At 40.3% G+C, this 27,688-nt stretch overlaps 1 protein-coding gene across 3 annotated transcripts in view; it reads right to left on the bottom strand.

Moving 5' to 3' along the window:
* DSP (desmoplakin) overlaps positions 1–27,688 on the bottom strand; it is a 40,587-nt gene that overhangs the window by 4,257 nt on the left and 8,642 nt on the right. Inside the window, exons 2-23 of one of the 3 annotated variants that reach the window (XM_037165515.2) lie at positions 24,021–24,123; positions 22,192–22,340; positions 21,319–21,493; positions 17,776–17,904; positions 16,757–16,807; positions 15,633–15,794; positions 14,916–15,020; positions 13,980–14,075; positions 13,565–13,690; positions 12,841–12,993; positions 11,459–11,613; positions 10,532–10,658; positions 9,555–9,756; positions 9,073–9,299; positions 8,201–8,367; positions 7,648–7,786; positions 6,906–7,099; positions 5,695–5,857; positions 5,105–5,188; positions 4,572–4,679; positions 3,885–3,983; positions 2,611–3,108 (exon numbers count right to left, since the gene is read on the bottom strand). In XM_037165515.2, the coding sequence (XP_037021410.2) occupies positions 2,611–3,108; positions 3,885–3,983; positions 4,572–4,679; positions 5,105–5,188; positions 5,695–5,857; positions 6,906–7,099; positions 7,648–7,786; positions 8,201–8,367; positions 9,073–9,299; positions 9,555–9,756; positions 10,532–10,658; positions 11,459–11,613; positions 12,841–12,993; positions 13,565–13,690; positions 13,980–14,075; positions 14,916–15,020; positions 15,633–15,794; positions 16,757–16,807; positions 17,776–17,904; positions 21,319–21,493; positions 22,192–22,340; positions 24,021–24,123 (3,412 nt within the window). Of the gene's footprint in view, positions 1–813; positions 3,109–3,884; positions 3,984–4,571; positions 4,680–5,104; positions 5,189–5,694; positions 5,858–6,905; positions 7,100–7,647; positions 7,787–8,200; positions 8,368–9,072; positions 9,300–9,554; positions 9,757–10,531; positions 10,659–11,458; positions 11,614–12,840; positions 12,994–13,564; positions 13,691–13,979; positions 14,076–14,915; positions 15,021–15,632; positions 15,795–16,756; positions 16,808–17,775; positions 17,905–21,318; positions 21,494–22,191; positions 22,341–24,020; positions 24,124–27,688 lie in introns of all 3 variants that reach the window. The other 2 variants (XM_037165514.2, XM_053664095.1) reach the window with 2 other exon arrangements.

Genomic DNA, 27,688 nt, shown 5'->3' with positions numbered 1-27,688 from the left:
CCTTCTGTAGCTGTATGTTGCCACTTTGAGAAATGGCTTCATACTTGCTATTTTTTTTCCACAAAAGAAACTAGGAGAAGTCGTAGTCCTGTCTTATCCTTAACAATAATTATGTTTTGGAAAAATACAGGGAGTTCTATTCCAGGGAATCATACGTGCTATAGCTACATCTCACCTGTTACAGCTACACTAATGTGTTTTAAAAGGCAATAAAAATCTTTAAATATATACATTCCCCACACCCAGCCCCACACAAATATTGTCCATAGAAGTCAAACAAATTAGAAGTTAAAGAAATTATTTTTTAAATTAGGGGTTAAAAAATAAAAGCCAAACAAACAGGGCCATGATCAAGAGAGGAGAATAATGCATGCAGAAAAACTAATGTAAGCAAGAGAGAAAAATGTTTTTAATACTGCATGGAAAATGCCTATAACAAAAATTTTATTTAAAAAAATTTTTAAATTAAAAATGTAGGTCATAGCTCACCAAGTAGGAGCTATCTTCTGAAAAATGGAGTGCAACACCAGAAGTGATCTCAGATGTTATAGCCATGCTGAAGTTTTAAAAGCAGGGCCAAACACAGGTTACACATGAATTAGCACTGATGCAGTGACAGAATAGAAGGGCAAAGAGCCCTGAAGTTACTTTAAAGCAGTTGTCTGCATGATTAGAGATAGTAGTTCAGTAATAAAAAGAAAAATCAGGCTCTGTACAAGCACTCATCTCAGTAGAAAGCACAGTTCAAGTAAGGTGATAATGGAGTGAATTATTTTAGAGACAGTGGAGCTGTGATCAAATATTTGTGAATACCTCTAAAGCCTGCTTTTGGAATTTCTCAATTTCCTGTCTCAAATTTTCCCTCTCTCTCTGTAAATCATTAATCAGCCCCTGCAGTTCCAGGGTCCGGTTGTTGCTGATCTGCAGTTGGCTCCTTAATTCAGAGATGGTTGCACTTTTATCACTGTCTGCTTCACTTCGGCCCCTCCTGAGTTCATCATATTCCAGCCTCAGGTTTCGTAGCTCTTCCTCCAACATCAAATGGTCCTTGGTCAAGTTTTCTGTAAGAGACTGGAGCCTCTCAATTTCTATTTTGCTTTCATTTAAGCTTCTGCTTTTATCTTCTATCACCTTCTGGAAATGCTCATTCCTCAAGTGAGCCTGTTTGACATTTTCTTGTTCCTGGAGCAACTGCCGCTGCAGGGCCTCTAACTCCATGGAGAGCCTCCTCAGCTCTTCCTGGGTCCTCTGCTTCTCCCTCAGGTGGCCATCCAGCACGTCCCTCTGCTGCCGGAGATCATCCTCACTCCTTTTCTTAACAATGGACGCCTGTTCCAGCTGCTGGGTCAAGTTGGTGATTTTTATCGCTTGTTCCTTCAAAGACCTCCTCATGCCTTCCAGCTCCTCCTCCAGTTGCTTCCTCTTGGAGGAGTCTTCTGAGGCTGTCCTCTTCAGCCGATTCAGCTCCTCTTCCACTCTCTGCTTCTGTAGCTGCAAGTCTTTCAGAGAATTCTGGAATCTTGTGATGTCCTGCTCCTTCACAATCCTCTCCTGGGAAATCCTTTCATAGTCAATTCTCAAGCGCGTTAGTTCTTTCTCCTGAACCTTCAGTTTGTTTATTGTTTCTGTTGCACTGTTATTTGCTTTCTGCAGATCATACTGGGCCCTCTGCAATTTAGCCTTTTCATCTTCCAGGCATTTTCGTTCATTTGTTTCTGATTCTACAAGTTGTTTTAACCTTTCTATCTCCTTGTTTTTGTCTTGGATCGTCATGGCAGCATCATCAAGAGACTGCTTATATCTCAGGCTCTCCTCTGTTCGCATCTGAGTGACCTGTCTCAACTCGATCTCCAGCTGCTGCTTTCTCTGAGATGCCTCCAGGCCAGTGGCCTTCTGCTGCTGGATGTTCTCTTCGACCCTTCGGAGATTCTCTGTGGTCTGGGCCAAAGTGTTCTTCAACCTCTTTATTTCTTCACACAGGTTCCTGTTTTCCCTAGTGAGGTTATCTATCTGAGCTCGGTAGCCACTGGTGTCTTCTTCCTTCTGCATGGTGAGCTGGTGGATGGTCGTCTTGGTGATGTTGATCTCTGTCTCAAACTGGTTTTTTAAGCTAATGATTTCCTCATCGTAATTGTTTCTTACCTTAGCCAGTTCATTTTCATATTCCCAGCGGCGCTTGGCCTCCTCCTGAAAGTCAGCTTTGAGTCTTTCAATCTCCTTATTTTTGTCCTGAATAGTCTTTGCAGCCTCCTCCAGGGACTGTTTGTGTCTTGCATTGTCCTCAGAGCGCTGCTGGATTACCTGCTTAAGCTCCAACTCTAGGTGTTGCCTCTTTTGCATCATCTCAGAGCTGCAGGCTTTTTGCTGAAGGGCATCTTCTTCAGCCCGCCTTCGATGCTCAGTGGTCTGTAGGATGCTGTCATTCAGCCTGACGACTTCATCCTTCAGATCTCGATTTTCCCTTGAGAGTCTTTCAAGCTGGTTTCTAAGATTTTTGGAATCATCCTCCTTTTGCATGGATATCTCCTTGATGGTGGTCTTCGTAATGTTAATCTCTGTTTCAAACTTGTTCCTTAAATTACTGATCTCCTCATTATAGTGGTTTCTTACCTTTGCCAGCTCACTTTCATATTCTCTCTTCCGGGCACCCTCCTCCTGCAGAAGAATCCTCAGTCTTTCTATCTCGCACTCCTTCTCTTTGATGGCTTTTTCAGACTCTATTTTTTGCCAACCAAGGCTCTCCTTTTCACATTGCCTGGCTTTCTGCAGTTGGTCATAGTCACTTTTCTGTTGATCTAATCTGTCTTCCACAGCCTTTCTTCTTCTCTTTTCATCTTCGATTTCATAAGTTAGTCTGGTGATCTTCTCATTGAGTTCTTTTATTTGGCAATAGCACCTGTCTAGATTTTGCTTTGCTGCCTTTCCATCCAGCTCAGCTTGTCTCTTTAGTTCCTCCAGGCTCACAAGCTTTGCTTTGGCCTGGGAACACTCTGTCTGGAATTTCTGCAGGTTCTGATCCAGGAATTTGTTCTTATTGCAGTTTTCAGAGTTGGCGTCCCGGACCAGTTTGAGCTCCTCTTCCAAAACTTCAATCTTGGTATTTTTCAGCTATAAAAGTAAAATCAGAAATACATTGAAATAAAAACACCTCATATCATGAGAAAGAAGCAGTTCTCTTCCCCTCCCAGACCAATGTACATTCTCATTTCTCTTTACCCACTTGCAAACATGCACACATACAAGCATGCATGAGCACACACAGGACCCACAAAGAGTAGTATAAGACAAAAACCACTTGACAAAAATTCAACAAATCTGTATTTTTCTCAGAATTCTTCTACCAACTGCTTATCTATCTTATGATCTTATCAAATGATACACTTGCATTTCAGCCTCTCCATCTGCAAATGAGGTAATGTCTTTCAAGACCAAAAGCTTATGATTTTATAAATTATGTTTTTTTTTATTTCAAGGTATAAAATAAGTTTCCATCTACACTCAATTCAAGTATTTGATATAAGGAGTAAATGAATCACTCAACATGAAGAAATTCAAATACAGCTCACCTAGGATATTCTTAGGCTTAATTTAATACAAAAAATAAATAAATAAAGCAGATCCCTTGACCAAATTATAAATAAAATTACTGGATTTGGCCAAGGTAAAATAGCTACAATTTTGGAAACATTACCTAAAGCATTTTAAGCAGTAAACGGGAGCACAGGACTAATGACATACTTATAAGCAAACTGTATTATACTAATTGTGTAGAGAAAACATAGTTTTACCAGTAAGTATGCCCAAATCCATGTTATAATGAGGCAGTAACAGTAAGTTCTACTCTATTTTTTGATGCTTTCAAGGAAAATAAGTAAATTAATTACCTTCAGATCTTCCAAACTCTTCAGCATCTCACTCAACAACCTGTAATGGTCTCCAGACTTTGTAAGTAGTTCTATGTATCGAGAATGCACATCCGCAGCCTTGGAGAAAAGGAGTGAAAGAAGAAAAAAAAAGGTATTACATTCCAAAAAGAGTCATATGTAAGTTCACTGATTTTGTTTCCTAAAACAATGAAATAGTAAAATTATAATTCAAAGAGTGAATTCCCTTCTTTCATGTGCAGTAATGCCGAATTCTAGCAGTACATCAAAATAAAGACCTAAAACATTATAGTCCATCCTCATGAGTTCGGGGCACTTCCCTTAAGTGTCCTGAGAGATGATGTTCTCTGAAATCTTTGGGAAAAAATTATCTTTTAAAAATCTACAAGGTATTTTTTTTAATTTTAAAAGTCTCCCTGATTAAATCCAGCATTTAAGCCTAATTTCCGCAAAGATTCTAATACAATGGATAACAGATTCAGACATCTACTGGTCACTTCCTAAAATTCATCACATATTGATGACTCACACTAGAAGGAGCATAGCCTACTCTTGGATCTTTCTGAGTGGATACTCTATAACATGGAATGAGTTTAGGGACTGTTGGTAAGACAGGAAGAGGACAGATAAAAAGGGAAGAGGCCGAAGGAAGGACAGGCCCCAAGAGATATGTAATGACATACATACCTCTTGCAGAATCACCCCAGAGGGAGACTGAACCATGGTCCTCTTAATAGGTATGTTCAGTAGAGTTTCCAGTCCTGAGGTGTATGATGCCAGCTGTAGTTCATAATCCTGCAGAATTTAAGAAAAACATACTTAGTGAGCTTAAAAGGGGTTACAGCTACAATTCCACGGTTTCCAATCATCAAACTATATTCCTAATGACCTACCCCAAGGGCTCACATTGTATATACCTAGCGCCCAAGCAGCAAATATTGCATTACTAAACCAAGCAGTACATCTTTCCATGCTAACTGGAGAATTCCGCATGTGCCACCAGTCTAAAGAATGAAGACCAGTTCTTTCCTACAGATATTGCCCATGTGAATGAATTCAAGTTAATGGATAACAAATATTTATGGTTTTCTCAGGAGAGAATATATGAAATCCATAACTGCTATCCTCGAGAAGTTTATAATCTTGAAAGTGAGTCAGAAAATAGTGCAGTTAATAATATTCTTGATGAAATACCAACATTCTTTATAAAACCACCATACCTTAATTGAATTTGCACAAAGCTCGGCAACTTTGTGTACTTCTTCCGCTTTGTCTCGTTTGCCAGAAATTTCATTATGCAAGTTCTATATAAAAAATAAAATATTATGTACAAGTGTTAAAGTGTATACATGTTTTAAAATAAATGTTATTTCACTCTCTAACCACTGTTATGTGTTTTTTCTCTCAGTTTATTACTACATGTACTGACCTCACATTCTCACAGTTCAACCTTAAGAGATGAGCATATGTTCTATTCAGAAAAAAGTACAAAGTTCTTCAACTTATCATCTACCTAAAAGGTTACTTTTTAGTCAGAATTCTTTTCTGGTCCTTTTACCCCAATTTATAAAAATACTTTAGTACATTACATTATTTCTATAATCATAATTGCATTTGTAAATTATATTCATAATTGCGTTTGATAGTTCTCTGTAAATATCTCAATTGTTTCTCTCTGGTCAGCCTTTAAGCATTCACGAAATAGGCTTGTAATATTAATCATTTCAAACCTAGGTACTGCTATGAAAACCAAAGGAAAATACAGCTTACACCCAAATAATTTTGAAACAGATAACAAGTTGACTTTTACCTTCTGCTCATTCAAAAATCGCATGACTGTGTTGGAATCTCCGAACTTCATGGACTCCAAGGAATCCTGGCGGCGTTTGGCCTCGTAGAGCCACTTGCAGAAAGCCTGATAGTTATCGCGGTAATTCCTCAGTTGCTTGATTTGTTTCTCCAGGTCCCATAACCTAGGGAAAATGCAGATAGAATTATTAAAATTGTTAAAGCGCTGCTATTGTCCCTCAACGTATCTAACATAAAGATACAATATGACCAAGCAATTCCACTTGGCATATACCTAAGAGAAATGAAAACATACATCCACGCACAAACTTATACACGAATGTTTATAGCAGTATTTTTCACAAGAGTCAAAAAATGGAAACAACCCAAATACCCATCAGCTGATGAAAGGGTAAAAACTGTAGTATATATCCATACATAAAATACTGTTCAGCCATAAAAAGGAATGGAGTATTGACACATGCAATACCACATATGAACCTCAAAAACACCATGCTGAGTGAAAAAGCCAGTTACAGATGACTGTGTATTGTATGATTCCATTTAAATGAAATATCCAGAACAGGCAAATCTATACAGTCAGAAAGCTAGGAGGTAGTGATGGCTAGTGGGTACAGGGTTTCTTTTTGGGGGTGATGAACATGTTCTGAGCTCAGATTGTAGTGATGGTTACACAATTCTGAATATACTCGAAACCACTGAATTGTACACATTAAATGGGTGAATTGTATGATGTAAATTACATATCAATAAAAACATTTTTTAAAAGCACCACTAGTAAAATGAACTACAAGCAAGATTCAGGAGATATTTTTAAATCCTCATGTGCAGTAAGGCATTTCCTCTGTTAAGATTTAATTTAAAAAAAAAAAAGATTTAATTTTTCACAAACTTTTACTGAAAAAGCGTCTACTTCCTCCAACAGTCATGACAAGAGCTTGTTTATAGGACACAAAAGAGCATGATCAATGTCTTCTAGTATTTCTCAAAAAACCTGGATGGCACCTGGCATTAGTAGGTCAAGCTTGGCTATTACGACACACCACCTTTCCATTTCCAACAGCACTGCCTGTCGGCAGTCCATAAATAGAACGCCTGTACTGACCAACTTACATACAAAACAGAACCATTCTTTTTTTATAGTGATTATTTTGAGTGACATTATCTTAGGAACAAGCAAATGGGAAGAAAGTGTGAGAGAGGTCAGCATACCTGTAGTCTATCTGTTTGTCTATTTTCTGCCAGCGATCTGTCAGCTGTGTGACTTTTACACTGAACTTGCCCAGATCCAGGTCATAAAGTGGGTATTGCTGTGAAGTCTGAGAGTGGATCTGCTGGGCTTTCTGCAGTTCTGTCTTCATGGTGGCCAACAATGACTTCTTCAAATTCAAGTCATTTTTAATTTTCTGTCATCAGAGAAAAAAGAATACATATTCGTCTCATGCCTCACTGCAAGTCACCAAACTATAAAAAATGTATAAAACTCTTCAGCTTGTTCATATTTTTAAGACATAATCAGGTCAGGAAAATATATTGACTGATTATACTTCCCAATATTTGTGCCAGTGATTTAGTTCCTTGTGCTACTCCATTAAAAAAATGAAATGTGTAAATTAGTTTCAGAAATGCTAAACACCACACTCCATTCCACTCCTGAATAATTATGACACACATTAATGCATTAATGGTTCTGAGGAGTCCTACAGTAAACAAACAATTTAACTGCATTTAACTAAGCATTCCCCAGACTAGTCCCACCGCAAATGACTTTCTCACATAGTTCCTACCAACACACTCTGGGAAACATTATACTAGAGATAATCAACACCAACGTGTGGTCAATGAAATCTGGTAGTCCTCAAAACTCATGAAAACTTAGTGAAGCTTTATCATTGGGGACTGAGTCCTGAATTACCTCCAGTAAACTGGCCACCGTTACATGCCTTCATATTACCTTCAGTCCACAACGGTATGCTTCCACCTTGTCCAGATCCAGGCAGACAGTTTCTTCTTCAGTGAGTCTGGCTTCATAAACCTTCAACATGTCCTCTGTCTGGAGAACGGCCTGGAGTAGTGCTCGCAATGAACATAAGCTGTAAGGAGCAAAAGAGGCAAACAGCACTGCTGGTGACTTCATTAAACTCTGAACATCTGGCTCCTGCCACTACTAGTGAAAGAGAACAATATGAAAGCAGATAATTTATTTTGCGTAGTTCATAAGCTGAAGGAGCAATACATTCTCCCCACCCCCATGCTTGAGACCACCCTTTTTCCACTAGCTGGAGAATTCCAAGTCCCTGCCCTTAAGTACACCTTAAATGTAACACCCTAGATCCGAAAACAGTGGAATTAACACCCTTATCTAGAGGACCCTCCCTCAAAACCATGTAAGACTATTAAGCCTCAAGTGAAACAGAAACTGTAAGGCAACAGATTCAGCAAGGCAAGCATATAAAGCAGACAGTATGTTAAGCAAAAGGTCCGAGATAAGCATTAGCTGTGATTACCTATTTAAGTAGCCATCTGTAACGCCATTGATATTTTCCAGTTTCTGAAACAGCCCAAATATCTCATTCTGTAAATAGCAATATTTTTCTGAACCTCTGAAGTTGGCCAGCATATCTTTAAGCTGGTTGAGAACTTCAGCAATTGCTTGAGAATCATTCTGCACACTCTGTCAAAAAAAGAAGGCAAGCTCTTTCAATTTAGCTGTGTGATTCTTGTGATCATTTTTGTCTTTAAAAAGTTCACTAAATGTAAAGGATTAGAGAAAAAGACTGACTTGACCTTTCCCTTCCTTCTTTAGGGAGGCCTTATCAGCACTGTGTAACTGTGACCCCTTATTTATTTAGAATTTAGACTCTGGATATTGCAAAGTAGTGCCTAGCTGTGACTGGGCAGAGAAGATCGTTCAGCCTCAAGCTAAAACACCTGGGCTGTGGTCCCAGCTCCATCAGTGGCTTTGAGTTTTTATTCCACCAACCAACTCAGTGCCAGTTTCCCGTCCATAATAAGGATAATTCCACCTCTCTAGTCCCTATCATAGGCTGTTTTAGGCAGAAGCCAAATGAATGTTTGTGAAAACTTTTGAAACAAACACAGTACTTTATGGCACAAAGGAAAAACACCGTGGTCTGATTCTGCAACCCACAAACACACAGGAAAGGTGGTTTAATCCCCAGCCTAATGAACATATACAAATCTGGAAGCAGGAGAAAGAAAAAAAAAATCATGCTAGAAATCTGTTTTATCAAAAATTAATGTTTCTTGCCTATGAATATGTAAACCAGGTGGGGTGCTTTTGTTGTTATTGTTGTTGTTAGGCTGCAGATAAATCTAAACATACCTGGAATCAGGCAAAATATTAATGGATACCTACCTTTAGCTCATTTATTTTCAAGGTGATATGGTGAGAAGACCCTTGGTCTGCCAGAAGGACGTTTTTAAGAGCCATCCTCCCCTCGCAAAGCTCCATCTGCCTACGAATCTTCTGGAGCTCCATCAGCATCCACGTTTCCTGCTTATCATTTTCTCTGTTGGTTTCAATTACTTTATTATGGTTGACATCTTGGCAGGAACCAGAATGTGTGATTTCAGTTGTGCTTACTGTAAAAATATGTTTGAACCATAAAAAGCAGAGAATTTCTAGTTAGAAGGGTGCTAGGCCTCCAAAAAAAGCAAAAGCCACACTGCATAAAAGTATGCTATTTCATTTGCTTTGATTCTGAAAATTTATCATGTAGATGAATTTTAATATATTATTTTTTAAAGAAATGATTCTGAAACTGGTTTTATGCCTACTACTCTCTTTTGAAAACTGCACATATGGTTGATGCAGAGAGAAAGGTGCTCTAAACCAACCTGTCTGGTGCTGATGGTGGCCAGGGAGCTGAATGACCAGTGTCTGGTAGTGCTTCTGGGCATCCGTGAACTGTGTCTGCATTTTCCGCTTGTCGTCATCTCCAAACATCTCTGAGCCTTGGCTGTTTGTGATGAACTCTTGGTAATGGGACTCAAGGTCAGTTAGTGTCTTCTGGTAATCTTCCTTCCGCATTGTTCTCAGCTGTAAGTAAACCAGGTAGAAGTGATATATGGCTCCTCCCACAGTGTGACCAAGAAGAAGTCTGCTGAGAAACACCTTGTGTGAGGAGGAGCTGGCGGCACCACTCATCACGGCCCATTTAGAAAAGGTCTTTGAGGGTGTGGAGATTGCTCCTAAGAAACGTAGCAATGGGTTGCTGACTTTTCCCCTACATAATTTTATTCTTCAAAGGGAGTATTACTCGGAAGCCCCAAATGTGAAGCAAGTCACAGCAAAGCTGTTCTGACTAAAAAGAGAAAAGGTTACGTCGAGTCATTTCATGGCTCAGACTGCCCATTTCATGCCCCTCTGCACACTGTCCTCCTGGTCATCCCGAGGGGACCCCAGCACCTGGGATTCTCAGAGCCCAATTTGAGCATCACTGATCTTGAGTAACTAGTGCTTTGATGTTCTTCCAAGAATTCTATTCCAACTTTTACCTCTGTGATAGCCAGTCAGTAACTGATGATCTAACTTTTCATTACACCCAAAAAGAGTAGGATCCAGAATATTAAAGGACCATGTTACTTCTACTAGTCTGTCAGGTAATTTGAATGAGTCTTGTACCCAAACACACGTGAATTCCTCCCACTGTATACTGGACAGACTAGAACCTCTATGGCAGGCTGAACAGATTCTCTCAATGAGCTACAACAGCATTAGCTATATCACTAGAAAGTCTGACTGGTAGAGACACCCACTGTGGGGAGTAGCTTGGTGCCTCTTCCAGGCAGCCTGGATGGTCCTGGGGACATACCTTGGCGATAGTCATGGCCCTGATTTTCTCGATGTCAATCATGCAATAGTGCCAGGACACCAGGCTCTTCATGTTGATGTAGAGTTGGTTCCACAGAGCCCAGATGGCTTCGTAGTATTGCTCGATCCTAGGAAGCACAAGGGGCGAACACGCTGAGCCTGGTTTTCAAACTGTGTCCCACCTGGGAAACCTGGCTGTGCATTCAGGACTGCATGAAAACTACAGAACTAATAGAGTAATGGGTGAATGTATTATTCTGAAAACATTCAACACTGCAATGCATTTGGCCTAATTTACCCTTCAAAAGTACATTCTCAATGATCTTTATTAGTATAGATAGTGTGAATCATTTTGATCAGAATACATGGTACGATTTTTTGGTGTACGTTATTTCCAGAATACATGTGTCTTTACTGACAGAGGTCTGACACTGGGGGAGACTGAGGCAGAGCACGGTCACGGAACACCGATGGCTGCCAGGGTTCGGAAATTACGCTGCACTCCCTAGTCTGAGGGTGCTGAAGATGTCCACAACGAGTGGTTTAGAAGTATCTGCCATGGACAATTGTAAAATGAATGTTCCATCTATCAATGAGCGAATATTGATCTTAAGTGCATTTTATATTTATGGCTACATTCAAAATTACTGACTAAGAAGGGGAGAACTTTGAAACAATGCCTTTTAAATATATGACAATGACATACCCCAGTCCTCTTACAGTCAGACATTATTTTTTTTTATCCTCCCACAATAACTCCAGTATCTTCAACACAAAATTGTAAGACAAGGTAAGGGGACTTCATGAGGTTCTTTGGGGAGGATGGAATTACAGCAGCAAACGGTGTGTCTGAGTTTTTTCCATAGGCATTTGCCCATTTCTTCCCACTCCCATTCACGTCACAGCTCCAAGAACTTCAACAACTTACTTGCCAGCGAGGTCCACAGCCAGAGGATTCGGAGGAGGAATAATCAGACTGACAGAGGGTACGAGCATGTCCACGCCTCCTGGGCCCGTCACATACCACTTGCTGCGCTCATTGTTGTCCTTCAGGATGCACTCATCGCCTTTGTGCACGATTTTCTGTAAGGCAAGCAACCGTGGGTTCTGGCTTTATTCATGAGTACACATTTTCATCTCCTTTCTCAAAGACAGAAACAGAGATGAAAATGTACAAAGTATCTGAGCTTTTACCTTATTAATTTCTCCTCAAAGATAATCTTTACACAATCCAATCACACTGATGCTTTACATAACACATGTGAGCTTGAAAGGTGTGTATAAGGTGAATTAGGTGAAATAATTTTTAAAAAATAGCCTGAGGAACCCATTAATAAAGTGAGAAATCCCTTTGTAAAAGAACTAACTCACCACATGGCTTTTCTTTGTTTGTGACTTAGTGTTTTATGTAATAGATTTTAGTGTGTGGGCGTCACTTATCTCATTCATTTGCTCATAACAATTTTTTTTAAAGATTTTATTTATTTATCTTTAGAGGGGAAGGGAAGGAGAGAGAGCGAGAGAAACATCAATGTATGGTTGCCTTTTGTGCGTCCCCTGCTGGGAATTGGCCTGCAGGGAACCGGCCTGCAACCCAGGTATGTACCCTGACTGGGAATCGAACCGCGATTGTCTGCTTCACAGGCCTGTGCTCAATCCACTGAGCTATGACAGCCAGGGCTTGCTCATAACAATTTTTAAATAAAAAAAAAAAATCCTGGTATCAGGTCCTCAGAAAAATAACTTTCTAAATTAACTCCAACATCTAAATGGCTTCTTTTCTAAGTTAACTCTATATAGCTTCTTAAAATGGATACTTAATATATGACAACTAACTCCACTGGTGAAATGTAACAAGCTTGATATTTACACATTTCAGTTTCCATTTTAACTTACTTTTCACTTTGTATTTACCACAGAGCCCGGAGAGGTGATACACACACACAGTGCTGTATAAAATCTGCACTGACATTGCCTTCATAGGCAGCAGAAAGGTCACAGGCTTCATTTCTTTTATGTTAGAAGTTTAAAGATAAGAGTGATCACAGATAAGTAAGTTTTGCACATTAGAGGGAAAAAAGCATGAAGATTTAGAATAGTTTAAAAAAATGAGCCCTGTTTCACCACTGACAACTGTCACTGGATTCAGGACAAGCCACTGCTCATTCAGCACTTGCTGCTTTGTACACAAAAGAGAGACCTTTACTGTGGTGCTCACAGAAGCCTACGTTAGATTCTGCTCTTTTGATAAAAATCTATGTGTAGAGGAAGGGAAAGCTTTGGTATCACTCTGCGTAGGTGAGCACCCACCTGGTCTTGCTTGTAGTCACACAGAGCCCTGAGAATAATGGGTTTACTGCTTCTGTAGTCTGGGTTCCGTGGCTTCAGCTGCACAATCTTCTTGGACTTATTCACCAAGTTCTGCACCTGACGCTTGTATTCATGGATTTTCTCTCGTTCTTTCTGCGATTGCAAATAAAAATCATCCTTAAACATAGATACTTTGAATTTTTACAATTTCCTCAAATAACATTAATATAGCTGCTATGACATTACAAATGAGATATTGCTATAGTTGTATTTGCTGTAAAAAGCCACAAAGTCATCTATCTTCACAGACTATGGGAACCTTTCATAGTAAGTGATGCCAGAAGCTACACAGCTGTGAATTAAGTGGACAGGAAAAAACATCACTGTGTAAAGGACACTGATAGAATTTGAAGTATGCTTTTCCAAAGGAATTGTCATGTTATTCTTCTCTCTGTTTTATTTTGAGCAATAGTAATTATGTTAGCAAAAGCAATTTTCAACAGTAGCTGAGCCCATAAAGAAATTTATTTTGAGAAAAGCCAAACAACTTTTGGCTTTTCTCAAAATATGAAAAAATGCTATGCGAGCTTTGGGCACATGGTGTAATATACAGCAATGCCGATCAGCCCTGTGCTGATTGGCAGTCAGCAGTCTGTGCTGCACTGCTCGGGGCATTTTATTCCCCCTGTATCAGGCTGCCGAGGGCCTGGGTCAGAGATGATACCTCCAGGTCCTTGATCTGGTCCAGCAGGCGCTGCAGGGGCATGTTCTTGTCACAGGGGTACTTCTTCCTGATGGAGTCTTGAAGGCCCTTCAGGTAGGCTTCTGTCGACTGGGCCTCTTCAAAAAACTATTAAGAATGAGAGTAACTGCGTGTCAATGAAAACCAACTCAATGAGCAATGTCATCCACTATTTCTATTTCAAGGACTGTGTTCCCTAACAATCTATTTGACTGGTGGCTAAAGAAAAGATTAGAGCAGAAAGTACATTAACCTACCAATCTATGTTCCTCTAAACTAACCCCACCCAAAAAGTACTTAGGCAATATTTTGAAGATTGTTTTCAATACTTTTTAAAACATCTAAAAGATAAGGAATTAAGACCTAAAAGACAATGAAATTAGTTAAGTATAAAAACCTGAAAGTAGGCAGCATTTTCTTTGAGGTGAACATCGATGCATTTGGTGATCTGAAGAATCCAGCTCCACTGGGTCTGGAGAGTATCCATGTATGCCTGAAACACGGAAACGTCAGCTGTGTCACCACTGCTTGGGCACAGAGAGGCAGGCATCTATTCTTCAACAGATATGTGCGCCCAAATGAAGCTATGAAATATTTTTTATCTAATTCCACATCAAGCAAACTTTTCTCCAAATATTAGAAAGAGAACTTTCCAACAGGGAACTCTTGGTATAGTAGAAATTAAACTTTAAAACCAGTTTTAACAAATAGATACCATTAGAAGTATCACTCAAAATATTCACCTAAAGGGTATAGCTACTGACAGATCCAAACAGATACTGGCACAGGGTCCCCTACTGCACCAAGGCCTGTGCCTAGATCCCAGGGGTCCAAGGCACCCATGTAGAGGGCTTGAGAGGCTTAAGGCAATGACTCTTCCTACCTGATATGGAAATATTCACATTTTCTAAACAACCAATGTGACCATAACAGTGCCAACAGCTAACGCACAGCCAACAGATGGCAATCTAAGACAGAGGTCAGCAACCTACAGCCTCAGGGAACCACACCTGCCCACCTGCCTGCATTTATAGGTAAGTAACAGTTTTATTGGAACATGGTCATGCTCATTCGTTTACATATTGCTATGGTTGTTTTCACACTGCAATGGCAGGGTTAAATAATTTCAAGAGACCAGATGGCCAGCAAACCTAAAATATTATTTGGTGCTTTCCAGAAAAAGACTGTCAAGCCCTCATCTAGGGTATTGATCCCAAAATATAAAATAAACTTGTCATGGCTTTATGATGGGTAGGAATCATTCATTTGTATCGGCTTTATGAAAAGTTTCTTCTTTTTTTCCTAATAAAAATGTAAATCTCATGCAGCCTACCTCAATTTTGTCTGAAGCTGGATGCTGATTGAGGACAAGTTGGTCACTTTCTTGTTTAAGCTTATTGAGCTCCTTTTCCTTAACTTCCAGTTGACTCATGCGTATCTGTGAACAAAAGAAATACAAACCCATCAGAGTCAGTCACCACTAGCCTTCGGCATTTCCATCACTGGATGTTAAATACAAAACTATATTGGACAATGCCAAAGAATATCATTATGTTTCCCTCAAGAATCCTAGCTCTTTTTTTTTTTTTTTGCCCTGGCCAAGTAGCTCAGTTAGTTACAGCGTCATCCTGATATGCCAAGGTTGTGGGTTTGATCGCTAGTCAGGGCACATATTAGAGGCAACCAGTGAATGGATAAATAAGTGGAACAAAAATTCAATGTTTTTCTCTCTGTCTCCTTACTCACCCCCCAAGATTAATAAAAATAAAAATAGGGGGAAAAAAAAACCTTCATTAAAAAAAAAAGAATCCTAGCATTTTTTAGACAAAAAAGGATGTTTGAGATCTTCTAGTATGTGGCTGATGCTGGTTTTCAATGACCATTTGCTGATGCTGGAAGGTTTTTTCATGGCCATGTTAACATAGGCTGAATTATAATTGGCCAATAAATTATTCCAAGTGCACTGACACCCACCTCCTCGGCCTCTAGAGTGACAGCCTGGAGGGCAGCATTTATCAACACGGGGGGGGGGGCGGGGCAGCAAGCTTACGGAGAAGGCCTCTTGTTTCTGAGCGATGTTGGTGTTCCTGTCACTCCAGTCAAAGAGCAGCTCCTCCTCCTCACAGTCATTGATCCACATGATCTCTCGGTAGGCGGCCAGGATGATGTTCTGCAGCTGTCGCAGGTGTTCCATTCTCTCAGAGGATGCTTTCTGCACAGGACATTCAAAAGCAGCATTAGGATAGCAATATGCAGATTAATGGTATTCTCTGCAGATTCCACAGATACACCCAAGTGATCCCTTTTATCGAAAAAAAAATCACAAGAATCAGTGAAATGTTAACCTCTTACATTCACTGACCACCTGGTATGGGACTCATCCAAACTTACGAGGAACAAGGGAGCAATTTTAGATTGGTGAAACAGCCTAATCCAGAAGGGTCTCGATTCAGATAGTGATGTTTGAGTTCAATAACTAGTTTTGGACTATACAGGGGAAATGGGATTCTTAAAAAAATTAAGCAAGCTTTCTCTGCCCTCTCCCACGCCCCCAAAATTCAAGGTGCCATCAGTCAAACCCTAGACCTAATAGGAAACTGTTGTGTCACGAGTAGCCACATTATTTAAAAAGTAGCACTGCCCATAAGAAAATATTAAAAAAGCAAAGATGGGGCAACACAAATAGGGAGAAGAATGAAAATATCACTTCTTATAAGTAATTGGTCCGGAATTTATCATAAAATGGACTGGTAAACCTCTATCTGTCTCATAAAAAGACTGCAATTCACAAGTGGAAAAGCTTTACTGCTTTAACTGCAAGTATTTAATGTGGGCTACTGATGTGACAATTTGCAAATAGAACAGCACTCAGTACTGTCTTCAGGAAAACATCTTTTTTGGCCCTGGCTGGTATAATAGCTCAGTGGATTGAGCACAGGCCTCCAAACCAGAAAAACATCTTTTAAAATTCAGTTCTGAAGGAAAACTTCAGCAACAAAAATGAAATTAGCATCTCCAAGCCCCTGAGCCTACTTTCAGGTACTTGCGGAGTCCTCAGGCAGAACAGAGTCATCAGGCGGACCACCCGGCAGGTGCCTCACCCCGAGGTGGTGCCCCAGAGTTATGGAGCTGAACTGAACTGAACGGGGAGACTTCAGAAATAAGTCGGCTTACCAGCAAGTTTTCATACTCCCCCTCCAACTGGTAAATGGCAGCTTTCTCGCGCTAGAAGGTGACAAACAGCAGGTAATGATTTCATTCTCCTTGTGGTTTTGCAGAGAAACAGCAGCCCCTCTAAACCTTTTTGTCAGATACTGATTTCATACCCTTTGTGAAAAAGACTGCTTTCCCTAGGAAATCTTTCACTCACAGGGGCCTTTCCCCCGTTGGTCTGAAGGCGAACCCTCACTGGCCTGGCAGTGCTACCTCCACAAGTGAAGGCCTCATCACTGCCAATGACAGACTCGAAGAAATTGTGAAAGTTTGAAAATATGAGTTCAGACTACCTGGGTAGGTCTTAGGGAAAATTGGTCAGATAGCCAAGTGGACAAAAGTTAAGGCAAAAAAGAAAGCCAGAAGAGAAGAAGGGAACTGAGTAGCTCTGTTATAAGTTTTAAGTTTATAACAGATGTTACGTTATAACATCTGTTATATGTTATAAGTTTTTTTTTAAGTATAGAAATCTGGGAAGAACTGAGCGCTTAAAATTGGATGAATATTTAATGTTGTAATTCTCCACCCAGCTTCAAGTCAGTCTTTTCAGCAAAGTAAAGGTAGCAGGAGGAGACCTAACTTTCCCCAGTAGAGATGCATTTTAATTACCACATACAAAAGAATTCACTAAGGACATAAAATGGTATGATTGTCAGATTTTTCTCTGTTTGAAGGCGTGTTCTGCATTCTGCAGAAAAGAACCACCCCCCACAAAATACTCATTTACAAACTACACACGAATGAGTGTTTGTTTGCCCTTAGCCTTTTGTTGAACTGCCCCCACCCAGTGCTAACATAATCTCCAGTAGATCTATTGAATTCTACTTCCCCATTTATAAAATGGGATTTTTAAAAAATTTCCAGTCATTTGGGAAAGTAATCACAGACGAATGTCTCAGACAAAACTGTCTGGGACCGAGTAATTATACAACCCTTCACTACGCTTTTTGGAGACTCTAAAATGAAACAGTTCAAAGTACCAGGTCGGCTTTAATTTTGTCCAGCTGCCAGTGGTACTCCTCGATGGCATTGTGGACGCTCCTGTGGCTGCTGATGCTCTGCTCCACCGAGGCCGGGTCCATGCCCCAGGACAGCGCGTCCATGTCCACCTGCCAAGGGAGAGAGTGGCCTGCTTTTCTGATACTGTGCCTTTGACACATCTTACCTGCAGCATCAGGGGTCAGAGTGCCAGAGACACACACAGCTTCATCTACATCAACCTGAAGGTGTAAATACTCAATACTGAAACAAAAAAGAATATTTTAAAGGCTTGGGATTTCCAAGCCACCCAGCTAACGGGGGACTGCCCAAAACTCACTTAACTTGTCTGATCTCAGCTCAAGACGGACTGAGAGGGGATTCGGAAATGAGATTCTCGAAGCCTAGATCATGTCCTGAAGACAAAAATCTACATGTGCACATGCAAGTGGCATGTATGTATGTATATAGTGTATGGGCAAACCTACTTACTAAACCTAACATATAGCATGTTATAAAATACTGATAAGTTTCTATAGTTAGTCATTTTTAAATGGGCATCAGAAACGATCATATAATACTTCCTGAGCTGAATAGCTAACCTAAAAGATTTTTGTTGTCTTTCTTTAAATTATTTTGATTAATATAATTGTTAACTCTTTAAATCCAGCATTGACTACTACCTTTCAGGATGCCAACCTCCCTATGGCCCATTTCAAAGAGAAGTCACAACACACGCGGCATGCCTGAACTTCAATTAATGATGGCAACATTGATATTGTGGGCTTCCATTCACTTTTAAAAAATTGAGCCTAACTTCTTATTTTGTTTCCACTACTTCAAATTTAAGAATGCCTCATAATAGGAATCCAACATGTTAGTCCACAAATTCCATGCTATGGCAAGTCTATCACCTCATCTTCCTTTTGTACAAGCTCATGTAAATTTCCAAATCACCTGTGTCATCTCCAGGACACGCCAAGGGCAAACATTCCAGTCTCATATTACAGCAAGAACATAACACATATTGTTCTAAGCCACATCCATGTTCTAATGTACTTGGCAAGCTTTCAGAAAGGGGAGCCATTTCAGAGTCAGACAACTGAAATGTACCCAGCACTTTGACCCTTCCCTCCCACGGCGCGTTTTGGCTGTAATAGAAACAGGGTAGTGCACTGGGACATGAATAAGATGGCCAGGCTCCCACTCGAGCCCCTCATTACCACCCAAGTGTATAGTATCTGACCGGTCCATCAGCAGAAACACGAGTCGGGGAAACAAAACAAAACCCTGGCACAGGAGCTGTGTGACTGCCTACTGACTGTGCTGTCCGGGACACTGCCCTCTTATCAGTTGGGCTCTGCAGCTCAGTCTCCAGGGAATGAGAGCAGGAATGCGAGCTATGCTTTGGGGGAGAAGGGGGAAGAAGAAAGGGGCCCGAGAGAATCCCAGAGCAAACCAGCAATACGTGATAAAACTGCACAGTTCTTTTCAAACCACAGGGGCCACCTGATCTGAAGAGCATCACTCCTCAACTGCTGGACACACTCCCAACACAACAGAAAACCGCGTCCGTGTGATAATGCCATTTTCTGAAATTTTAAAACGTTGAGCCTTTGCTGGAAAGAAATTCTTACAAAGCTGCCCCCAACTGTGAAAACGGAAAATGACAAAATCTGAATTGTCATTTTACATAACTGTGATACTAAAAAGAAATTAGGGAATTTGACGTCTCATAATTTGGTTCAAAGGCTGTTTAACCCGAGGTGCCCAGTCTTTAAGATGCAGTACAAGCCCCATCCAGCCTCCCTCTGACCTCTGCCTCCCACAGGTTCCAGAGCAGCACCCCGCCCACCAATCCCATCTGAGCAGGGTTCTATTACAGCTCAAACACAGCACTTAATCCCACTCTGCTCTGCACAGAAGTCTGGCATTCGGTGCATGCGTTTTGTTTTCTTCAATAATACTCATTTCCAGGGCCATGGAACATAGTTTTTGAACCCTCAGTTTTTGGCCTGTCACCAATACCTGTAAAATGCTAAAAAAAAAAAAAAAAAAAAAAAAAAAAAAGGGTGTTTGGAGATAAGAAAGGAATTTCACAATGTATAAAAATGCTGAGTCACTATGTTGTACATGTGAAACTCATATAATACTCTACGTCAGTTATACCTCAGCTGAAAGAAAAACATTAGAAGGGAATTTGAAAACATGCAAAAATGTTTGTATTCAGGTGTCTGGGATTAATAACCTACTTTTAGCCTACCTTCTGTCCCAGTGTTATGTAGTTCTTGTAAGTGGGAGAAAAAGGTGACTGAGTGAATGGATGTTTACTCCCATATGCCCTCACCACTTAGAAAAATACACATAAAAAAAATTTTAAGTCACCAAGAAACTTTAGAACCACTACTAAATTGCTCCAAGAACAAGTAATAAAACCAATATTTCTGTCCAGGCTGGTGTGGCTCAGTGGATTGAGTGCTGGCCTGCAAACCAAAAGGTCACTGGTTCAATTCCCAGTCAGGGCACATGCCTAGGTTGCAGGCCAGGTCCCCAACTGGAGACATGAGAGAGGCAACCAATCAACGTATGTCTTGCACACTGGCAGATTAAAATTTCTTTCCCTCCCTTCCTCTCTCTCTGAAAATAAATAAAAATTTTCAAATAAATAAATAAACAGTTTCTTAGAGCCACAACCACTTTGCAAAACAGTCTCTCCACAACTTATCATTCTGACATAGGCACCTTCTCAGGAGAAGGATGGTTCATTAGTGTCAGGTTTTCATTATTCAGTTCCCACCTACATGACCACGTCATATTTCTACTGCCGCCTGTTCATTATGGTGCATAATTACTACATAAAACAATAAAACAGTAATTAACACTGAAAAGTACTTTGTAGAAACTCTGGTTCCAGGGCAAGGCTCAGCACATACTCCTCTTGCCAGCACTTAACTTCACTCCCACACCAGTGACGTAATGATTACACAAGACAGCTGACACTTCAGAAATACAAGGCAAGCAACCAGTGAGCCCCAACCAGAACATCCAGTTTTAGTGTGTTCCCAGCTCCTCCAAATTTGTTACCATCTTAGGTGAACTTCCACAACATTCTTTTTTTAATACCTATCAATAACACAGATGAGATCAGTTACTGCTGAAGTAGAACAGTAAAGTTTTTTCGCACATCAAGACCCACGACACATTTTGCAATTGTGCACAGTAAGAGTTAGTCAAAATCTACTGTTAACTTATACCTATTAAATATTACCTGTGTGATGAAGTATGATTACAAAGCAGAGTCTGATTCTCTATGCCATACAAGGGGGGGAACCTGACAAGTTTCATTCATTTAAAAATAGAAGCCCACTTTCAAATTGTATATGAGGACAATTTCAAAAACAGCAACTCATTGCTGCTAGCTGAGGTCCAGAACACACTGCATGTTCCTGACCGCTGGGCTGACCCTGCCTGTTCACATCCCTGGGCTACACAGACCTGGAATGCTTGGGAACCAGCCCCTGTCCCCCTGGAAGCTGATTACTTACCCTCTGCTGCCTTATCCACCCCAGACATTCACTGGTGACACGCTTGGTGAATTCATCCCACCCGGAGCCACTCTGGCAGGTATACCCTCCGCCACCCTTGGAGCTGGCCCTTCGGACTCGAGGGACACTGATGGCTTTACACAGGGCGCGCATCTGCTCCTGGAGCTGCAGCAGTCTGAAAGGAAAGGAAAACAGTTACACCGGTGCCGGAGAACAGCCCATGAGAGCACGTGCTGGGAAAATCCCCCTTTCCTGGGTCTCTTTTGTGTCAGTACAGCGGTCACAAATGTTTCTTTGAAGAATATTTTTCTTTACCACATGATGTGGATCTGAGTCACATACAAAAACTTAAATAGTGTGATGCTCAAAGCCTGAAACATCATAGAACGTGCTGCTGGCTTTGCCTAACCTGGTTGCACCTTGTGCTTTCTCTTGAATTTTAGGTATAGTGAGAACCAAAGCAGACTGCACATCTCTGCCATAAGCTGCATTTTCAACTCTAAGACTCCCAGTTTTTTGCTTTCAGTAAACTGAGCTTGACTTGATATTAGACTCTTAAAAGACAAATGCTAGGCCCAAGACCTTTGCTGTCTCCTCAAGGGAGGTACAGTTAACAACAAAACTGAACCCTTCAAAATAAGCACACTCTTTTGGCCAGTTCTGTTCAATTCTCATAGCAGCTCTGTGAGTCCACAAAATGAAGGCAGTGGTTTAAATCCATTTGTATTAGAGAGACATAAAGCTGCAAAGTACCCAGTTTGCACGCCTGACCTTGTGAGCATCTGTGATTCCTTCAAGGGAAGACCTGGGTCATGGGACTGAGAGCAACCGAGCATATGACATCCCTCTGCATTGGTGCTAACTGGGGAGTACCTTTTCTGATAAGCTTCGCAAGGCTGGCCCATCTGCCGCATCTCTCTGATCAAGCCATCGGTAATTTCCATCTGATCACTGGCCTGAGCAAAATACTCCTCCAGTTCTCTGCTCCGAGCCAGCTGTATTCCATCTCCATATTTCAGTTCCTGAAAGAGAGAATAAAGGGAGGTTCATTAGCCAAAATTTGTGGACTGTATTTTAAATTTCGCCAGGCTTTTAAAAGTGCATTTATAAAATGTTCATCTTTCCCTTTCTTCTGTACCTTAAATGCCTATCTTTCACATTTACACAGAACTGTCATCTAATGGGAATATTACTATGGTAAGAACACTGTACCATTATATTGGTCAAGGTCTTTTGCATACAAACTGAACTTTTCCTGCATCTTATGAGAAAATAATTTTTCAGTTCTTAAAAGAAAGCTGTCTAATTCACTAAATTGGGACAATTAATTTCCTTGTTTTGATGATGTATTAATTATGTGAGATGTCACCTTTGGAGGAAGCTGGGTGATGGGTACCCAAGACTGCTCTGTACTAATTTTGCAACTTCTTACAAATCTATAATTATTTCTGTGGCATATACGAGCTTTATCTAGAATCTGAGAATTGCTGCTTTCATTTGGCTTCAGCCAAATGCCTCTTACTCCTCTAAACAGAAATGTTACTGAATATAGTACATTTCCCTGACATCACTGCACCTCAGTGCATATAAGTAAAAATAAACTGAAAACATGGTGCCATGTAAATTTGTGGAGCTACGTGTAAAATGTATCCACAGCCACCACAAATGTTCCGGACTGGGTGTGTATGTGTTCAACGTGAAGTCACTGGTGCCTCCTGATCAGCTTTATGTAAAGGAATCACGTGAACTTTTAGAGGAATGTGTTTCAAATCAGAGACATGAAACAACCGGTACTAGAACAAAGTTGGTCTGCTGAGCCCCAAATATCTTTTTACATGGATTGAAGTTAATAAACCAGAACAAGAACCCACACAATACCTAAAATTAAGAAATTAGAACATGAAGATAGTCTCCAAACACAACACATAAATTCATTTGATTAAAATCCCTCTTTTTAATTAACAGGGGTACTTTGTGAAGAGCTAGATTCCAGATTTAACCCGTCCCTTAACATCAGCATCGAGGAGCCTACAGAGATACAATAAATCGCGGAAGGGATAGAAAAGGTGGCCACGGCCCCATCATTCTCTAGTCTGTTTTTAGCAAACTCAGAGCAAATGTGAATGCTAAAGTCTTCTGATATAAAACTTTAAATGGAAAAGACATCATGGAACCCATGATTTCTAAGCCTCTGTCAGTGAGATCCTAAGCTCTCTCAATAATATCAGGATATTATCATGAGGCTTTCATTAATGTTACTTTTTCCCCTCAATTTTCAATTGCTTATTTTTCCATATTTTTTCTGATAGAATTGTTCTTACAAAATGGAAATTTTTTCCTGAAAACTTATTAAATTGATAGTGTACATCACAATCCAGTGACATAAAGCATTTCTAGGAAAAGAAAGTGTTACAAAGTAAACAAGAGGGTGTTGTAAAATTCCAACACATTGTTGCAATCTGCAATGTAAACACCGGTTGAAAAAAAATTGCTTGTGTGAAAACTGGTTCCCATTGTTAAACCAACATTACAAGTAGGTTATGAAGATGTACGTCCCTATCTAGTCTGTTTTGAAAAGATAATCTCCAAATACTGAGTGAAGGTAGGCAGTGAGAAAGGACGCACAGGTGAGGGCGGTGAGCAGATGAGCTAAACGGGAACAAAACTGGGCGTGGGTGATACTTGAGAACAAGAAAGCCTACCGGCTGCACAATCAGCTCGGCCCGCATCAGGCAATCCGCGCAGTTCTGCAGAAGCTCCTGGATGGTGTTCTGGTTCTGCTGCCTGGACATCGTTCCTGTTTGACTAATGAGACAAACACAAAGAAGCAGGTGTGAATTTTTTTCCCAATTCTGAAATAATTTCAAACTTTCAGAAAGTTGCAAAAATGAGAAAAAAACACTCCTGTAGTCTCCCCTGAGCCCAAATTCCCCAACTGTTAACAATCTGCACAGTCGCCTTTATCCCCTTCTCTGTATGTAAATGTATTTATACATTTTTTTCTTAACTATTTGAGAGTAATCATGGCCTTTAACCAAAATATTTTAGCATGTATTCCCTACGAATAAAGACATTCAATTATATAACAGTATAATTCTCAAATCAGAAATTTAAGATGGATTGAGTACTAGTTTCTACTCTATGGAACTTTTTCAAATTTTAGTTATTAGCCCAATAATGACTTTCACACCAAGTTCTTTTTCCAGGTCCAAGACCCAATCCAGAAATACTCTCTGAGCTGTAAAAACACATTTCTAGTGGCTTACCTACCACGCCTCTTGCTTCCCCCAACCACAGTGCCCAGTCCCCAAGTCCCTGGGGAAGACCTCACAGCATAAAGGTGTCCCTGGCCAGTCTGGCCAAGGAAAATAGGAGGAGAAAGAATAAAGCTTATTTCACAGAAATATTTTTTGCAATCATACTGAAAGAAAATAATAGTGAAGAAACAATGGTGCCAAGGAAGTGATGGAAATTTAAATATCTTTATTGCAAAAACAAGCCACTTTGCCTTTTAAGATGATCCTAGAATATTTTTCTCTACAATAATGCTCATCCACATGTATATTTCAAAGGAAACCCTTTTCTAGAAGACGGAAACCTTAAAACAACACTGGTGTTTAAGAAGAATATTGTAGATGTTCCGTATTTTAAAGAAAACAATTACAGGAATTTAATTTGCTCCAGATATAAGTAAAAAGAGCCAGGTATAATAACATAGTCTTACTTTTTATTTGCCAGGATACGTTATGCTGCAGCACAGCCTACCACAGCTAGTTTAGGAGAAATTTAAAGCATACTAAAACATTGTGTAATGATGGGGAAAAGGCCTGACCAATGGGCTACAAGAAGCCCAAGTCCTTCGTGGGACCCCAGAGCCACCTAGCCCTTGGGCTAGGTCTCCTGCAGAGAAAACTGACAGATGGTTGATGTACCGATGCCTGTTTGATGTACCTGACTCGGTCTCTCGGTCTCTCTCTCTCTATTCTCAGTGTGTGTGTGTGTGTGTGTGAGAGAGAGAGAGAGAGAGAGAGAGAGTGAGACTGTCTCGGAGGTGGGTGGGTGGGTATGTGTTTAAAGAAAGAATTTACTGTTTTTAAAAAAAAAAAGGATTTGAAAAACACAGGCTATCCTATGCATTGATGGGGTAAAATCACAAACAAGCAGGGAACTTCTTCCACTACACCTGATTCTGCGTCATTTCACATTGGGAAGCATTCACTGACTCTTTCTCTCTGCCACCTATTTATGGTCCCTCCATGCAAGTGAGCCTCCCCAACAAGCCAGCACTAGCTGAATCTGTGTGGTGAAGAGCCAAGCTTTCCCTGGAAACCACTCCCGGGTGATGACATGGTTCCTCCAGGCAGGCCCAGGCAACAGCTGCCTGCACTGCCCGCCTATCAAAACCAGGTCTCCACGCCCCTCCTGAACGCAGCCAGCCTTTCTTCCACGCAGAATTCCACAGGAAATCTGGCACCCTAATCGTCCTGCTGAGATACAAACAGGACTGCAGCAGTTGTCTAAACTTGCACAAAATTCCAACTGACTTAGAACACTTTCCAACATGTACTTATTATACAATAGAGGAAATTCAAGAGACACAAAAAAATTCAGAAATACAGAAACCTCATTTAGAACCATGGTATGGAAAAGGGATTAGGAAAGTCCTGTGTGATTAAGTTTATTTTCTCTTATTGAAGGATAGTTTACCTTTCTTCTGAAATACTTAGTAATTCTGTTCAGCTATGTGGTTCAGAGGGTAATTCCCATAAAGAATACCAGTCCCTAGGATATACTATGTTTTGCCATGTATAATGCACAATTTTGCCCAATTTTTTGAGAAATAGGGATGCGCAACATGCATGGTTATAAGAATCCCGTGTATAATGCACAAAAAATTGTTGCTATGCATTATACATGGCAAAATATGGCAAGTGGAAGGGCTATCTCCTAGCAATGTAAAGTCCAAGTTTCTCAAATGATCTAATACTGTGTGCTACTGTAAACACTATCACTCACTGAGCTATTAGGCCAAGGCCGAGAGGGGAACCTGAGTGGGCAGTATATGAGAACTCTCTAGTATCTCTGCAACTTTTATATAAATCTAAAATGATTCCAAAATGAAAATGTATTTTAAAAAACAGGCCAAAATCAGCTGTGAATGAATATACCGGTGTATATATGTCTTTTTTAAGATCAGACTATTATTAACTCACCGGCTTCTTTTTACCCAACTTCTAGAGTAGTTACAGGACACTTAGAAATTAATTGTACCCAGGAAAAAGAAAAATGAGGCAATTAAATGTTGGCTTAAAGAGTGGACTTTCCATGGGGTTTTTTTTTTGGAGGGCAAGGTAGTTCCCTCCTACTTTCAGAAAACATTCATACTTCCAGAGAGTGCAGTTGACATCTCTTTTAAGATCTTATGTGCTTCCTTGTACCTTCGTACATTTGAACTTAAAAAAAAAATAAAACAAAACAAAACAGGGAACTTCATATGCTGTTAATACTAAAAAGAATTCTCCATGCTTTACTAGAGGACTTGCATATGTTTATCATACATGCTCTTGATACCACTGAAACCGTACGGGTTTTGCTTGACATTTTAAGTAAATAGATGAACAACTACGTAGGAAAGAGGAATTTATAAAAGTCTAATCCCTTTAAGGGTCAAAAAATGTAAAGTTAAAGTGTCAGAACAATGTAATGAAGAATCTTTGGTATTGCTATTTGTCTATAGGAAAGTATGATCCAATTAATCAAATTTCATCTTATACATAACTTTTCAGTAAGTGTCTGGTCCAGTAAGCAAGATCTGCCTCTCCTGTCTTTCATCTGTAAGAATCTCACTTCTGTCCAAGTGTGACTAAGGACACCCTTTGGAAGCAGACCTCGGTGAAAAAGGGAACCTTCTGAAGAGCTCTCAGTCCGTCAGAGTGAGACGGAGGGAGACTCAGGCCCTGAGATTTAATGACTGGAGAAAAGAAAATCCACCTTCACATTTCGGTCTGCCATCTCAGCCCAGTGGAGAATCCACACAAAATGGCTGTACTCAAACCAAGAAGGAAGTGCAGGTAGAAAGGACTTTGACCCAGTGGGTCGGCCTGGAGTTCAACACTCAACACTGGGCAGAGCTGGATTCTTCAGCGTGACGGCCGACAGAGCCTGCTGCAGGGAACACATGTACTTTTTTGAAGTTGCATGTCATTGAAAAATTTTTAAGTCAAATCCTGTTTTTTACTGACCACATAACAATTTCAGATCTTTGTTTTAATCTGAAGAGTTTTCTAGACCTCAGTTTTCCATCTGTTGGGCTAGTGGTATCTAAGATTTCTCTAGCTTATGCTTTCTGTAACTATTTTTATAAAACCAC

Source organism: Artibeus jamaicensis, unplaced genomic scaffold (genome assembly GCF_021234435.1).
Source record: "Artibeus jamaicensis isolate MK-2021 breed Jamaican fruit bat unplaced genomic scaffold, CSHL_Jam_final contig_335, whole genome shotgun sequence".
Classification (NCBI taxonomy): domain Eukaryota; kingdom Metazoa; phylum Chordata; class Mammalia; order Chiroptera; family Phyllostomidae; genus Artibeus; species Artibeus jamaicensis.
This window is presented reverse-complemented; position numbering and strand designations above follow the sequence as displayed.